This window comes from Anabas testudineus, chromosome 5, assembly GCF_900324465.2.
Source record: "Anabas testudineus chromosome 5, fAnaTes1.2, whole genome shotgun sequence".
Classification (NCBI taxonomy): Eukaryota; Metazoa; Chordata; class Actinopteri; order Anabantiformes; family Anabantidae; genus Anabas; species Anabas testudineus.
In genome coordinates, this window is record NC_046614.1 from 15,561,499 (window position 1) to 15,577,394 (window position 15,896).

General features: G+C 43.8%; 1 protein-coding gene across 1 annotated transcript; it reads right to left on the reverse strand.

Annotated features, from left to right (window-relative positions):
• Window positions 1-5,047: 5,047 nt before the first annotated feature.
• prdm2b (PR domain containing 2, with ZNF domain b) lies at window positions 5,048-14,728 on the reverse strand. Its single transcript, XM_026348126.1, has 4 exons — window positions 14,055-14,728; window positions 11,505-11,609; window positions 6,794-11,331; window positions 5,048-6,525 (listed from the first exon to the last, which is right to left on the reverse strand). The coding sequence occupies exons 1-4, from the start codon at window positions 14,323-14,325 to the stop codon at window positions 6,508-6,510; spliced, it is 4,932 nt and encodes a 1,643-aa protein (XP_026203911.1). The 5' UTR covers window positions 14,326-14,728; the 3' UTR covers window positions 5,048-6,507.
• Window positions 14,729-15,896: the final 1,168 nt, after the last annotated feature.

Here is a 15,896-nt window from a genome sequence, read left to right on the forward strand (position 1 = left end):
TTCGCTGTTGCTCCCCGATGTGGCGCTCGCAGCAGATACCCTTTTAGGTCGATCGATTGCAGCAGGCGAGTTGCGCTGGCGGCACCCCTCCTCAACACGCCGGACTCTCTGTTTCTTGGATGGAGAGAGAGAGTCATTCCACTGTGTCATGCCAGAGGCAGACGCCTGAGACGAACTCCAGGGTCCAGAGCGATCGGGACTCGGTTTTATTTGGTCCCCTTTCCTTCCCTGCCTTTTCTTCACGTGACCGCTGCTCACCCCTCTCACACCGGAGAAGTTGTTACGGACACCCCAGCTTCCTCGATGTTTTGACGGAGAGAGATTTTTGCGACCCAGAGATTTTTACCACGATGACACTGTCGCCTTGGATTTGACCAAAGCCCAAAAATCATTGTCTCCGCTGCTGCCGTCGCCATTGTCACTGCTGGTCTTGCTGCCACCGCCGCTGCTGTTGCCGCTGCTGTTGCCGCTGCTGTGGCCTGAAACCATCTTTGGCGACACGATGGGTGGCGGGTCTGTCCTGCCTGCGAGGCCCCTGTCCTCTTTTTATTATGCCCTTTCCTCGCGGATCGGACGTCCATGCTCCAGCATGGCGCCTTTCTCCAGGATATCGCTGCTCCATAAGCTCCGCTCCGGGTCTTGATTTTTGCAATTCAGACATTGTAGAGAAGGCTGCTCTGTGACCCAAGAGCGTTGAAATTTCGTCTCGCAGGGCGTCGCAAGGCAAACCAGGTGCCCAGCTTCTTTGTCCGGAAAAGCGAGGAGAACCTTCTCGGCCCACCTCTCAGTAGACAGCGAGTCCAGGCGGTCGATCAGGGCCGCGCTGAGTTGATCTCTAAAGCCCCGCTCGCTGAGTATGCTCACCACACCACGATTGCTGGCAACCCACCTCCTCAGCATGTCGGAGTGCGCTCTGCTCAGCAAGGTCTCGTCTAATCTCAGGAGTGCGCACACCGCTTCTCTCCGCTCCTCGTCGCCGTTCAACCAAGGGTCACTCAGTAGCAGAGTGGACATGTTTTTGATCCAATGAGAGGCCGGGGTCGCCTCGGGGGTCACGTAGAGAGTGCTGTCTGTGACACGAGGAGGTTCTGCCAGCGCGCTCTCTGTGCCTACGTCGTCCTCATTCTCCTCGCGACAGCATGCCTCGCTGTTATTATCATCATCATCCTCCTCCATTTTGTCAGCCGCGGGGTCGGAGTCTGGGCCCCCCTCTCAATCTCGATTGCTGTTGCGGCCGAGCTCTCGCCGCTCCGAAGATGAGCGACCGAGTTCTCTTCCAGGCAAGTTGCCGGTTTCCCTTGAGTCACAGGAGCTCAGAGAGGTCCCGTGGCTCTGCTGTCGCTCTCCAAGTACCTGCAGTTTCTTCAGCTTGTTGTGGTACACACAGAGCTTAAGGAAAAGCACTTTGGCATTGGAGTACACATCCTTATCCTTTGCCGAGTCACCCTTGCTCAGGGTGTACCACGTTTTCTGAATCTTGTTGATGTCTTCGGGGGGCTGTCGCCTGAGCATCTCAGCGCACTCGGCAGCCATACTCGCTGTGTCCCCCGAGTGCTCCTCCCTTTTCTTCTTAGTGTACAGGTCCACCAAATCAGCCAGCGACAGCCGATCTTCCCTGATCTGAGTGGCTATCAGAGCAGCGCGTTTGTTTTACACAGCCGCGCAAAACTCTGGGTCCAAGGTGTACTTGCGCTGGAACCTGAGATAGCCACGTACTCTCTCGATGGGACAGTAGAGCAGCTCCGCCATGGCGAGCGCACTCGGGATCTTGCAGTCCATAAACGCGATGGCCAGCTCCACCACCTCAATCATCATGGGATTCGATATCTTGCTCTCTACATGTCTCGGCATGCCGATGCACCATCCGCTCGGGTTCACACGCTTGGTGAACGCCGTCAGCACAGACCACAGTATCTCTTGGCACATTTCCTGCCTGGAGATGAACGTGTCTCTGCCCAGGTCTTGGAGGATCTCGTTGCAACAGCTCATCAGCACTCCGTTACCCTTCATGCAGCTGCGCTTCAGCGCCCTGTAGAACCTCAGTGTGGTAGACACGTACAGCTTGCCTAGCTAGTCCTGATCCTTCCGCAGGGCGACGACGGGCAGTAGGTTGTCTTTCTTACCGCCGAGGGCCTTGCCACTGCGTCTAAAGTACACCAGGCGAGCCTCGTCGCAGCCCTTGTCGTACTGAAACCGCGTCAGGTCACATTTGACCTGACCCTCGCCGAAACAGTCCACGCTGGCCTTGCACTTCTTATTCCTTTCGCACCCTGTGCCTGGGCCCGGAGGTTCGGGCGCACAACACATAGGCCGTATCTCTTCCAGCTGAGAGGTAAGCGCTTCGTGCTCACTCTGCTCATTGCCGACGGGACATCCTGCCTCATCCGAAATCAGAAGCTGACGCAGTTGTATTTGTCTGAAAGAAGGCACGAGCGCTCTGATGTGCGTGGGCATCTCCAGGGTCATGTCCCAGAAGTCGAACACAGTGCCTGTGATCTCTCTCAGGAGCTTCAGGCTCTTGAGTCCCAGTGTAAAGAGCACTTCTTGCACAAAGTAAGCTCTCCTGCTGTCGTTCTCGCTTCTCAGGATGACCACGCTGTAGGTGCCCACCATCGATCTCTTGGCATCGCAGCGCACCAGGTTGTGCTTCTCGGAGTACTGGGTGACCACGGGTATCACCATGCGATTTCCTCGACGTTTCCTCAGCTCCTCGCTCTGCAGGTAGTATGTGGTGTAGTTCCCATATGTCAGAAGCACGTGCTTGAGACCGGCCCTGTCCGTGGTAGCGACGGACACGAACTCGTTGCCGCCCAATACCTCCACCGGGTCCATGAGGGCCAGCAGCAGCGACCGAGAGGGTTTCTGACACAGCGTCTCGGCCTCCTTTATCACCTCCCTCTCTCGACGTCGGCATCTTTTCTCCGCGACTGACAGTCTCCGCTGCCCGCCTACCATCATGTCTCTCACCGCCTCGAACAATCCTCGCGTATCCAGGCAGGTGTAGGCATCTTTGTGAACATCCTCCAAATACCACTCGGGATAACTTGATACTATGAACTTCTGCACAAGGGCCATCGCTGTCCTCAGTCGAGATTCCCGCTGATTCGATCGGTGGCACTAGAGAGTTTCAAAGTAGGTCCTTTTCTTCTCCGGAGAGGGAGTTGCAGAGTAAAGTTCCCGTGAGTGAGTGCTTGTCTGCCTATGTACTGGTGTCTTGGAAGTCTCATGAACCTCTCCTTTTATCTCTCACACACAGTTCGACCGCCTCTCTATCCGACCTCCTCTCATTCTATTCGACCGCCGATGTAATGCAACACTGGAAACAGTCTTGTAATACTGATCAGTGTTGAAGACCACTCCCAGCTATTAAATGTCTCTTTAGTCTCCAGTAACCATATTAAAATTATAAACAATTATGCAGAACTGTGAACGCTTTCAGCAAAAACAATAAAAGCTCTACACAAACTGAAAAACTTGAGGTTATTAAGGATTTTGTCTTTATTCATCCTTAAATACATAATCTTGATGCTGGAAGGCATATCATTTCATACATTTCTTGTGGAAATATAAATTAGCTTCAAATCATAATCTTCAATTTACTTTGTGTAAACAGAAGCAGGAGCCCACCGGAAGAGACATGGAAATTGGCTTCATCTACTTTACACGCTACATGCATTAAGAGACTCTGGAGACATCCAAAAATCTAAACAACCAAATGGGGAAAATATGTAACAAAATGATTAACAAGTGTCCCTAACCCTAACTGATGCATGATTGCCATTTGCAATTTATCAGTTTTCCAAATTAACGGAGCCCTAATGTTACTGTTTTGGGTCAAGTAATGACACGTATTGTATATATTAACTCAATATCATTTGCAGTTTCTTTTACAGTGTGTTTTTTTTTTCCTTTTTTGCAAGGCTGGCTAAAATCGAGGCTCAGTTTAGTTCAGTTCAAGATAGATGGAAGATGAAGAGAGTTCCCTCCTTAAATCCAGCAAAGGCATTTAAGATGAGCAGACTTCACTTAGTTTGAGTGAATGAGCCCACCACAGAAGTCAGTGCCTTGATTAGTCCAGAGCGTTGCCTGAGAGGTGAGCATCATAATCCCAAGAAGAGCTCAGTAAAGTCCACAAGGCTCACTTCATCAGCAACTCCTATAACAAAAGACAAAAAAATATATAGAAATAAAAAAATATAGCAACAATTTCGATAACTGGTTGATCAGAAAAAGTAAAAAAAAAAAAAGTCAAAACGAATTTAAATGCCATGCAATTGAAAAATAATTCTCTGCAGCCCCAAAGATGTATGTGAAAAATAACAATAACACATAGCACATGTATTGAATGCTATAAATATTGTTCAAAATGTGATGTCAAATTTTTTTTTACATTATGTTCCACAATAAATCCCCATCTACAGCTCACCTGAGTCTCTTTTAGCTCTTGAATTGGTGCTTCCTCAGTTTGAACCTCAGCAGGAGGAGCTGCGTTGGTCATTTTCTTGTACACAACGCAAGGTCGGCATCTTTTCTCCACGACTGACAGTCTCCGCTGCCCGTCTACCATCATGTCTCTCACCGTCTCGAACAATCCTTGCGTATCTGTGTCTTGGAAGTCTCATGAACCTCTCCTTTTTATCTCTCACACACAGCCACGTCCAACCCACACCACACACTCCGCCTCCCACAGTCCGACCGCCTCAGTGAGGGCTCAGTTTTAGGAGGCTTTGCCTAAGTCTCAGGGAATAAAATAGCCTGCAAGAAGTCAGATCCTGTTCTGAGATCAATCAATCACATCTGTGCATAACCAGCAAACTCATGATCATGTACAAATACATACGCAGCACATTAAACCTGACAACTCAACTTGCATTTAAGTTACAAATGTAATGCAACACTAGAAACAGTCTTGTAATACTGATCAGTGTTGAAGACCATTCCCAGCTATTAAATGTCTCTTTAGTCCCCATTAACCATATTAAAATTATAAACAATTATGCAGAACTGTGAACGCTTTCAGCAAAAACAATAAAAGCTCTACACAAACTGAAAAACTGTTGTTTTTTTATTATGTCAATTACAGCAACGTTTAACTTGAGGTCATTCAGGATTTTGTCTTTGTTCATCCTTAAATACATAATCTTGATGCTGAAAGGCATAACATTTCATAAATTTCTTGTGGAAATATAAATTAGCTTCAAATCATAATCTTCAATTTACTTTCCCATTACATGCCACAAGCATTTAAGCACTGCCTGTGTGTCTGCTATCCCACTGGATATAGTCAGCAGTGGAAACAACAGGATGAGGACCAGAGAGGCTATAAAGTAAGAGTAAGTAACGTTTCATTGGTTGGGCCTAAATTATATTTTCATCACGTACAGTCTTAATTACTATGGCAGGGTAGCTCTCTTCAGAAAATCTACACATGAAGCAACTTATCACATATCCACTCCCAATGAACAGAGGGAGAAAAAGGATTTGAGTCACATTCTGGCACACAGAAGTTGGTTCATGTGTCATTTTCATGTATCAAATTACTCAACAGAGACAACCAATTTTGAAATTTGCTTAAAATGCTTAAAGTGCTGAAGGAACACTGAGCTGTATGAGTAATATTCAAACTGCTTTTCAAGACGTACATTATGTTAAGGAGAATACAACATAATTCCCATCATTTTACAAGTGGAATTAACGTCAGATAAACAAAACAAAAACAGAAAGAACGTCAACACATGAGACATACTTGAGATTTAGACCAAAGAAATAGCTGTCAGGCCGCACATCCAACCATAATCATACACATACTTACCACACACACGTATACAGTGTTCCTGAGGACCAATTGTTGCAGTAAACAACTGCCATTTTAATTTTTGTTTCCCAAACAAAAATAAGCCAATAGCATATATTCTACGATATAACAACTACAGAAGTTTTAATCAAACATACATACTTTGCAAATCATGTATAAACGGAAGCAGGAGCCCACCGGGAGAGACATGGAAATTGGCTTCATCTACTTTACACGCTACATGCATTAAGAGACTCTGGAGACATCCAAAAATCTAAACAACCAAATGGGGAAAATATGTAACAAAATGATTAACAAGTGTCCCTAACCCTAACTGATGCATGATTGCCATTTGCAATTTATCAGTTTTCCAAATTAACGGAGCCCTAATGTTACTGTTTTGGGTCAAGTAATGACACATATTGTATATATTAACTCAATGTCATTTACAGTTTCTTTTACAGTGTGGTTTTTTTTTTTTTCCTTTTTTGCAAGGCTGGCTAAAATCGAGGCTCAGTTTAGTTCAGTTCAAGATAGATGGAAGATGAAGAGAGTTCCCTCCTTAAATCCAGCAAAGGCATTTAAGATGAGCAGACTTCACTTAGTTTGAGTGAATGAGCCCACCACAGAAGTCAGTGCCTTGATTAGTCCAGAGCGTTGCCTGAGAGGTGAGCATCATAATCCCAAGAAGAGCTCAGTAAAGTCCACAAGGCTCACTTCATCAGCAACTCCTATAACAAAAGACAAACAAAAATATAGAAATAAAAAAATATAGCAACAATTTCGATAACTGGTTGATCAGAAAGAGTAAAAAAAAGTCAAAACGAATTTAAATGCCATGCAATTGAAAAATAATTCTCTGCAGCCCCAAAGTTGTATGTGAAAAATAACAGTAACACATAGCACATGTATTGAATGCTATAAATATTGTTCAAAATGTGATGTCAAATCTTTTTTATTACATTATGTTCCACAAAAAAATCCCCATCTACAGCTCACCTGAGTCTCTTTTAGCTCTTGAATTGGCGCTTCCTCAGTTTGAACCTCAGCAGGAGGAGCTGCGTTGGTCATCTGTGAGCTCCTGGTGATTGGACCACCTACTCTTTCCCTTGTTCGTAGGGAGAACCTCTCCTCTTTCTTCAGCTGCTGTGGTGCTGGTGATTTGGCCTCTGCTAATCTCTTGGGTGCTCCTTCTTTTCCCATCCGCTGCATTTTCATGGCTGGCCGTGGTTGTGCAGTGTCACTAGGAGTGTCCAGGGCTGACAGGGTAAGAGGTAGTGACTTAATGTGGCCTTTCTTAGATTTTTTGCTAGCAGAAACTGGCACTGGGAACGAAGCAGGCCTCTTTAACTTGCCCAGTGTAGCAGCACTTTTTACTTTGCTTAACCGGGCAGGCTCTGCTGCTGTGCCAGAGCTTCGAGCTCTGGTCTTTCCAAGACGTTTAGATGTCGGCTCTGTCTGCAGTATTTCACAGTCTGAAGCTTTCTTCCTAAGATTCATGTTTTTCTCTGCCACAGACACAGGCTCTTTTTTCACCTCTGCAAGACCTTTCTTGCCCCTTTTCACAACAGGCTTCATGGGACAGCTGACTACCATATGTTTACTGAGACTTGCAGGATAAGTAAACTCCCGACTGCAGTGGGGGCAAACATTAGAGGCCTGCTCCTGTTCAACTTTAATAGTAGCCTTCTTTGCAGTAGTGGCAGCCTTATTTTTCTGTGAAATTGCCTTCTGAATCAGCTGGTTTTTCTTCTTACTGAGAGCACTCATTTTTGTTTTTCCTGCATCTTGATTAAAGTTAAGTCTCTTTGGCTGACCCATTCTGCGGAAAGCACTCTGGCCTGCAATGACTGCTGTGGGTGACATGACCCCATTTGGGGTCTTCACTATTTGCTTGAGGGGAATAGGGTTTTTCTTGGGAGTGTAGCGCTTCTTATCACTAGCATTGGCACAGGCCAATATGTGCTTGTGCAGTTCAGGCATGTTGTCAAAGCTGTTGCCACACTTAGTGCAGCGAATGGCAGTGCTGAATGTTTGTGGTATGTTGTGGGTGGTGAAGTTAGTAGCTGAAGCCACAGAGCCTGCATGGGAGCGACTGTGATAAGGAAAAGGGGGTGGTTTATAACTGGGGTAGTGTTGATTAATGCCAAGACGAACGTCTGGGCCTTTAGGCTTCCCTCCTTCTGAGGCCATGATCTTTATTGTAGTGTACAGCTCCTCATTGGGGTCCTCTGCTTCATCCTCTGCATGATTACTGTTAACATCAGTCTTGTCTTTTGCCAAGTCCGAGTCATTGTGAGCAGCGGATTCATCTGTCGTCTCTGGTGCTGGTGTTGATGGGCTGCTTTCCTCTAGGGCTCTGGAAGGATCAGTGTAGTTTTGTGGCCTAAGCTTGCCGCTCTCTACAGTGGTGTGTGAACATGTCTCATTTGGATGCAGATCTATTTGGTGCTGCTGAAGATTACAGAGGAAGGCAAACTCTTTAGAACAAACAGAGCACACAAATATCTTTCCCACCCCATGTAGTGTTGTCCGGTGCACCAACAGAGCTGGGGCTTCACCAAACAGTTGCACGCAGAATTCACACTTGAAGGGCCAATCCACAGCATGCTCTGTGATATGCCCAGTAAGCTCTTTGATGGAGTTAAACGGCTTCTCACACACATTGCACACAAAAGTCTTGCAGTAGGTTGAGTCGACTTCTTCCGCATCAAAGGTTTTGTCAGATGGTTTATCAAAAGCAGCAAGCTGAAGTGAAGAGTCAACATCATTCTGAGCTACAGAGACAGGTGTAACTGACAACTCGTCTATGCACTGCTGAGGCTCCTCTTTTATCTTAATCTGATGGAGGGATTTTGCAACTTGTGATGGAGATGGATCACATGATGGAGAAGAGGATGGTGAGGAAGATGATAATTCTGGTTCAGATGGGAGAGCAGCAAAGTCAGTTTTCAAAGATTTGTCTGTTACAAACTCAGTGTCTTGGTTTGATTTGCAATTCAGCTGACTATTACTGGCTGCAGTCAGAGAAACATCATCTGTAGTGGGTGGATCTACTGATGCAGTCCCAGGAGAGCTTGGGGTCACTGAACGATCACAGGGATCTTTAGGTGGAGTGTTTGGGGAGTCCAGTGGTTCAGTGACACAATTCTCCTGCTCATCTTTGTTTTCTTCATTCAACAAAGTCTCTTCTGTATCTGACAGGTGCTTGTCTTCAACAGATCTTGGAGACATTTTTGGCGAGAGAACAGGAAGAGGTCTCAATGCAGATGAATCGGAAGGCTGTGAGAGAGGAGAGCTGGGCATAGCTGGCGGAGATGGTATGGTCGGTAGAACAGGTGGAGGTGGTGTTGGCGATGTCACACTAGAAATACCAGGAGAGGAGGGGTTCATGGTGACAGGTGTCAAAGATGGCGGAGAGGGATGAGCAGACTCGGATGCAACATTTGGAGAGTGAGAATGGAAAGAACTTACGTTTGCAGAGTGGCCCTCCTCAACTTGTAAGGGTAGACCTACATACTCATTCATCAGCACCTTTTCAAGCATGCTGGTATTAGGCTTTTTCTTTTTAATCAGTGGCTGTGGTCCTGGACCTCCCTTTAATTCAGGCTCAGTGGTGCTTTTATGATGCAAGCTTAAATCAAGAGCCAAATCCCCGAGCACCTTGTTCAAGCTGTCACTTTTTCTAGTGATGGAGTTTGACAGATCCAAAGGCTGCTGATTACATGAATTTCCCCCACTACTAGATGTTTGGCCATGCATATCATTTCCAGAAGGGCTCAGGGTGTCCCTGTCATCTTTGTCTGGTTGGCTACTAGGTGGTGACATACTGTGGCTTTCCAGCTTTGGCACCTTAAGGGTGCATGGGCTCGTCACCTCAGATTTGCAGCTCTCTATTTTATGCGCAGGGCTGAGCTGTGGGGATGATGGGGGAGAAGCTGTTCTTCTTTTAAATCTGCCTGAAGCCCCTTGCAATGGCGTGACTGACAGTGGAGAGACCAGTCTATGGCTTTCTGTAATCCCAGCAATTGTTGATTTCTGTATGTCTTGGGTCTGAAGGAGCTGTTTGAGCTTAGGTGAGAGGTAAACTGTTTTCTCTCGTTGAAATGCAGATGCGTCTGTGGTTTGTTGCAATAGTCCTCCCACTAGCAAATTAGAAGTGGAAGATGTAGAGGATGATGATGATGAAGCTGTCAAAGATGCTGTTTCTGTCTCCACCTTAAGGCTGGGAACAAGTGGGGGTGTAGATGTTCTCCTTTTTGCTGCTGGTTGGCCAATGTTGGAGACTTGCTTTGCAACACTTGTTCTTCCCTCCACCTTCAGTGCCTGACTGATCGGATTTGGGCTGATTATGACTGTGTCCAGACCGAACAGAGCTGCAGATCTGGTGTCCACCTCTATCACCTCACAGCTGCTCACCGCATTGGTGGACACAATCTTGCCATCAATGTAGAAGCTCAAATTGTCAGAGATATTTTTGGATATGTCAACTGCATAATCATACCCATCTGCTTCATCCTCAGTATCCGCACTGGGCACGTAGACCAATGGAGGGCTGGTGCTGGGGGACTCACCAGGCTGCTGCTGTACTGATGTCTCTTGCAGCAGCATGCCTTTCCTCCTAACTCCCTTTGGTAACAAGTGCCGTTCGTGTATTCTGCGTTGGTGTCGCCGCATGTTGGTGTGAGTACCAAATGCTTTATTGCAATATTTGCAAGGATGAAGTTCTTTTGAACTCTCCCCATTTTCATCCAATATAAAGGGACGGTCAGTATGAAGGCCCAACTCCTTTCTCTGCATCTCAGAGTTGTGTATAGGTCCTCCAGTAAGTTGGGATCCCATGGCTGTATACTGAGTACTTGGACTGCTGCAGTCAGGACTTGACCCGTCAGTTTGCACCACAGGACTAAAGGGACTTGCAGTTCCAGAGAGAGAGCTAGGCCTTTTCTTAGGTCCATTCTCATGCCGTCTCTCATGCCGCCGCCGCCCAACCTGTGAGCCAAAGGATTTACTGCAGTATCTGCACTTAAACAGCTGTGTTTGCTGGTTGGTGATGGCATGAATGTGTAAGTGGCGCTCCAGACCCTGTCTTGTGGAGAAGTGACGTTCACAGTGCTGACAAGGATACGACTCTCCATGTGGATTACCTTCAAGGTCACCATCAGGTTCAAGATCAGGATCAATGTCTGGTTCTTGCCCTGCAAGTGAATAAGACTCTGACTTTACCTCTGAATCATTATGGCCTTCTTCACCAACATTTAGGGATGAGCCAGGCTGCTTATCTTGTTTGGAATCAGCTACAGATTGCTGCTGTGCTTCAACTGGATCCTCTAAATCGTCACCATCCTCCTCCTCCTCCTCATCATCATCCTCATCTTCTTCTTCCTCTTCTTCCTCCTCCTCGCCATTCACCTCGTCAACCATTCCTCCTGACATGTCCTGAGCATCTCTGTGATCAGTGTTTCTCATTGGATTGGTTTGCTGGACTTCCTGTAAGGTTCCTAAGGATGATGGCTTGTCACCCTCCTCCTTCAGACCTGTAAACAATTTTCAGCAGCGTCAAAGTTAGCCTTTCTCATACAATCATTAAGGGATTTTAAGAAGTACTTGTAGCACTATTGAAAATGTATAATAAACTAAACATGCTTAGTTGAAGTAGTTATAAATACATCAATTAACACAAATTATCCATAACTATAACTCAACTTACCTTCTTCACCATCCCACATTTCCTTGGCAATAGGTTTGGTTTCACTTCTTTTCTTGAATCCACCCAAACCAGCCTGTCTGGCTCTCTCCAGCAGCTTTCTTCTAGCTACAAGTACAAAGGCATGCATTGCTTTAAATCAGGCTTTAGCAAAACCAAACACAAATTAATAATTACAAAATGTAAAAAAAATAAAATAAAATAATAGTAGTATAATGTTATTTGTACATTGTTTCATAAATATGTAGTGGGCAGAAATTAACTAATGTTAATTTACTTAACATGATTTTGGGAATATGGCTCAAAATATTTTGGGCCAAACAGGAAGGTTTGGTAGTTCACTGCTAATCAATTCTAGTGAACAAATGAGGAACAAGAACTAATTTTTTATTTGCATTTCATAGACTCATGGAACTTTTGTCAATATTGACATTTAACCAATTTTACTTTTTTGTGTCATGTGCTCATTTTACCACACCATATTATCAAATATGCAGTATGTAAACTAAAATATATGAACTACCATTGCAGAACTTCCGAAATCTTTGCAGAACTTGCTAAAACAGCCACACAGTTTATTCATTGCTATGGGCTTGCATTAATCAGCAATAAATCTGCTAGATAAAACATAAGATAATCTATATAAATCTGAGTCTTGGAAAAGGCTTAGATTACACTATTTTACATTTTTAAGCCTTGTCCAACTCAAGACTTTCCAAGGACCTTCCATCAAGTGTGTGTCAACAAGGTCATCTGACCTGGCCTACAAAGCCTAATTCATAGCAGAGAACACATGCTGCAGATCGGTCACCTGATCAGCATGGTCAAAGAAATTCTGCAGAAACTACAGTAACACCACTATACAAGTGCATTATTCAATAGTCTTTTGTTTTTATCTAGCACGCACTGCACCAAGTCTGAAATTCACTGGTTAGGCAACATAAAAGATATTTGATATTAAAATGAAGCTAACAGGAAAGGTTGGGTAACGTCACCCGGGCTGACTTAGCAGTGTCAAATGCCACCACACTGCAGTACAGTGATGATATACTAGTGGCTATAGCCTGAAGGGTTACAAAGACAAATAAGTGGCTTATTCTCCTTATTCTCACAAGAAATAACAAAATTTTAAAGTAGTGCAAAATGGAGAAAACTCCTCAAATCGTGATTTCTACATACTTTAAATAGATTTGTAGATTTTCCGCTAATGATTGTGTTGATTCTGTTACACCTTGACATAGATTTTGAGTCTATAAATGACATTTGTTAGCACTTGAAAGCTATATTAGCCACACAGGGTTGTCATATTATTGCAGTATAATTCTATTTAAGTCTATATATCTAAATAAGTATTTCTGCAAGAGTCCAGTCCCATACATTAAAATATAATACACCAAACACACTTTGGCTAAAGATTTAACTGATAAATATGTGAAACCAGGTACATAAAGTGACAGATAGATAAACTAGCTGATTCCCTCCTTTCTTTGTGGTCATGAACTGAATTAACCGCGATGCAATTGTCTTTTATGAAAACACTATGTCCAAAGTCCATACTGACAAATGTAAATGTAACATATAGAAGTAAGCTGATCATTTCTTACAAGATAAGGGACTTGATTGCTTCCTCTTATGTGTAACATGGATCTGACTTTATTAAGTTACTGAAAATAGGTATAAGCAGGTCAACTCAATAATGTCTGTGTGGCGTTTTTTGAAGGTTTTGTTTTGATGTGTCAAATGTTAATGCTCTCACACCAGCCTGTCACGCCACAAAGACCAGGTACAATTAGTGCCACTGTGATAGTTGTATTCCCATCGTACCAATATTATAAGTTTTAATAACAATTTACTCAGCAAAGTTTGCCATCTGTTCGTGTACACACAGATTTCCGTGTGTTCAGACCTGGTTAGCCGTTTAGCCTAACGCTAGCATGCAACACCAACTCTGACAACTCGCTGAACTGGTTATTCAGGACCCGAATCGACAAGATGGGTCGTTTTAAACCCTCTCCACTAGATTTAACAGCTATATGTCAGGTTGTTATCCCATCCATGGCCCCCACATAGACTGCAGTTTGATCAGGCAGCCAGCTAGTAAGCTAACCTGCTAGGCCACCATCAAGTAGGGAGGCTCGCCGATGGATGGCTTTCATGCTTTAGGAACTCAAGGAAGGTCACATCCTCGACAAAGCCAGGACCCAGAGGAGGAAAAGCGACTAAAAAGTTGCCCACTCACTCGTTCAACAGCTAACGTTGCTATTATAGACCAGACAGTTGTTCCATTGGGTGTTATTTAGGGCTAAACCCGCCCGCGGGGACGAGTTTCAGCTCTGGACTGAAACTGGAGAGAAGCCCCACACATCGCAGCCGTTAACGTTAGCCTCCACTAGCCTTCCTTCGTTAGCTAGCCTAGCTAGCTCGCCTGCTCAACACAACTTCGCATGAGCTGCGAAGGAATAAAACCGCGCACAAGTGCCGCATGTGTGCAGCACTCACACCGGAGGCTGAACCCGAGCACAAATGACAATGTGGTTCGGTGGAAGGCCTCACCTCGCTTCGCCCTGGGTGAGTTTTTCCTGCTCAGACTGCTGGCTCTTTCTTCCTCCAGTGCAGCTGTTATCTCGGGGTTGTCTTCCACAGTGTACCACACCAGCAGCTCCTCTCCCGGCCCGATAGGCTGCAACAATGAGAGATGAGCTCGGCCTCCAATCACAGACAGTCTTGCTGAGAGGCAACAGGGATATTTGGGCCAGTGTGCATCTAATCTATCCAGGGGTGTCGGGAATTTAACAGGGCTTTCACTGTAGTCTCCTGCAGCCATTATAATGCATTTGTTGCTTAGTGTGTTGCATGTCCTGCATCCATTGTTACACGATCATAACATGCACAACATGAAGTGTTTAGTCATTTTAAACGCATTATGTGCTCTGTGATCTTTTATCATATTGTGGTCTCATACATGTAGCCTTGCAGTAAATCCTCTTTTTAGTAAGGTTATACTGTTCAGTCTTTGTTAAAGTCATTATTAAGTCACAGTTGATTGATTCAAACTTAATGTTATTTTGGAAGACCTGTTTTCTTCTGTTGTTAAACTGTACATCATCATAAATAAGACATGTTTCCTTTTTGATATTGTCCTCATTTATATAAATATAATGCCAAACTAATATAATTACCTGACAGTGATTACAGGATTTTACTGCATGGCAATTCTCTTCCGCCGTTTTAGTTTTAGCATCAATAAAACACATTCAATAAACTTAATGTATTTAAGTATTCAGACAATTCGTTTAAGCATTCATTTCTCTCTAGTTAGGAGCAAACTACATCAAACTTTAGTTCTAATCCAGGAAGAGAAAAGTAAAAGTAGCTAGTGTACTGTAACATTGTGTAGGGGATAGATAGAGACAATAAATGAGTTAATCTATCAGTTCATTGTTCACAAAATAGCTTTTATTGATACGGTCAGAGAGGTATTCTTTTATTTTATGTTTATTACTGAGGTTGTAGTTTGCAATTCACTACACCACCACTTACTACTACAGCCTTAGTAATAACTCATGTAAATGTATTTATAATGTGTCTAATGTTTTTGGTTGCATTAGATTTCACAGGTGTACTCTATGAAATGATTACCGAGCATACTATATGTATATTATATACATTTTTGTACACATACTGTATTTTATCTTTTGTCTGTTAATCATTTTGATAATAATTTTACCAAGTATTCTGAATGTGATCTAAGATGGGATCAATTCACATCTTTTGGTACCAAAACTCAAACAAGACTTAGTTTTAGTACTTCAAGGATTAATCTGCCCAGCTCATTAAAAAACTGTTTTATAAAACTATCAAAGCATTATAAGCAAAACTTATTTAAACTATGAAAGTAGCAATTGATTCGCAGAAAACCTATCCATGCAAGTGATTTAGTATATTACAGTATTAGATTATTATTAGTGATACATGTAGCGTAAGAGCTAATTATAGCTGGTAAAGTAACGTAGTAAAATATAAAATAATATTTTGTTTTGATATACAGTGGAGAAGAAAGTAGCGTACCATAGTTACAATCAAGTAAAGTACACCAAGTTGATTTCTGACAGCAGAAAATGTATATTCATATTAGTCTGTCTTTCCCTACATTCATTATATTTAACTGGCAGAAACCAAATGCATAAATACACTAATTTACCAGTTAATTAGGAGTTCATGTACCATTATTTTTTATGGTACTTTAAGACGTCTGCTGCATCACTTCTGTGCAGCTAAACCACTCAGATGTAAACAAACATCCTGGTTCTATATATTTTATTTGTTGTTGTTAATATTTGCACTAAGATGCCAAGTTAATAAATGGTGCCTCCTTTTCAACTCAGTCAATCCCAG

Coding starts and splice junctions, on each gene's coding strand:
- prdm2b (XM_026348126.1), bottom strand. CDS start 14,325: ATGGCTGCAGGAGACTACAGTGAAAGCCCTGTTAAATTCCCGACACCC. Junction 11,610..14,054: donor CTCACCCAGGGCGAAGCGAG/GTGAGGCCTTCC, acceptor TTGTACTTGTAG/CTAGAAGAAAGCTGCTGGAG. Junction 11,332..11,504: donor AATGTGGGATGGTGAAGAAG/GTAAGTTGAGTT, acceptor AATTGTTTACAG/GTCTGAAGGAGGAGGGTGAC.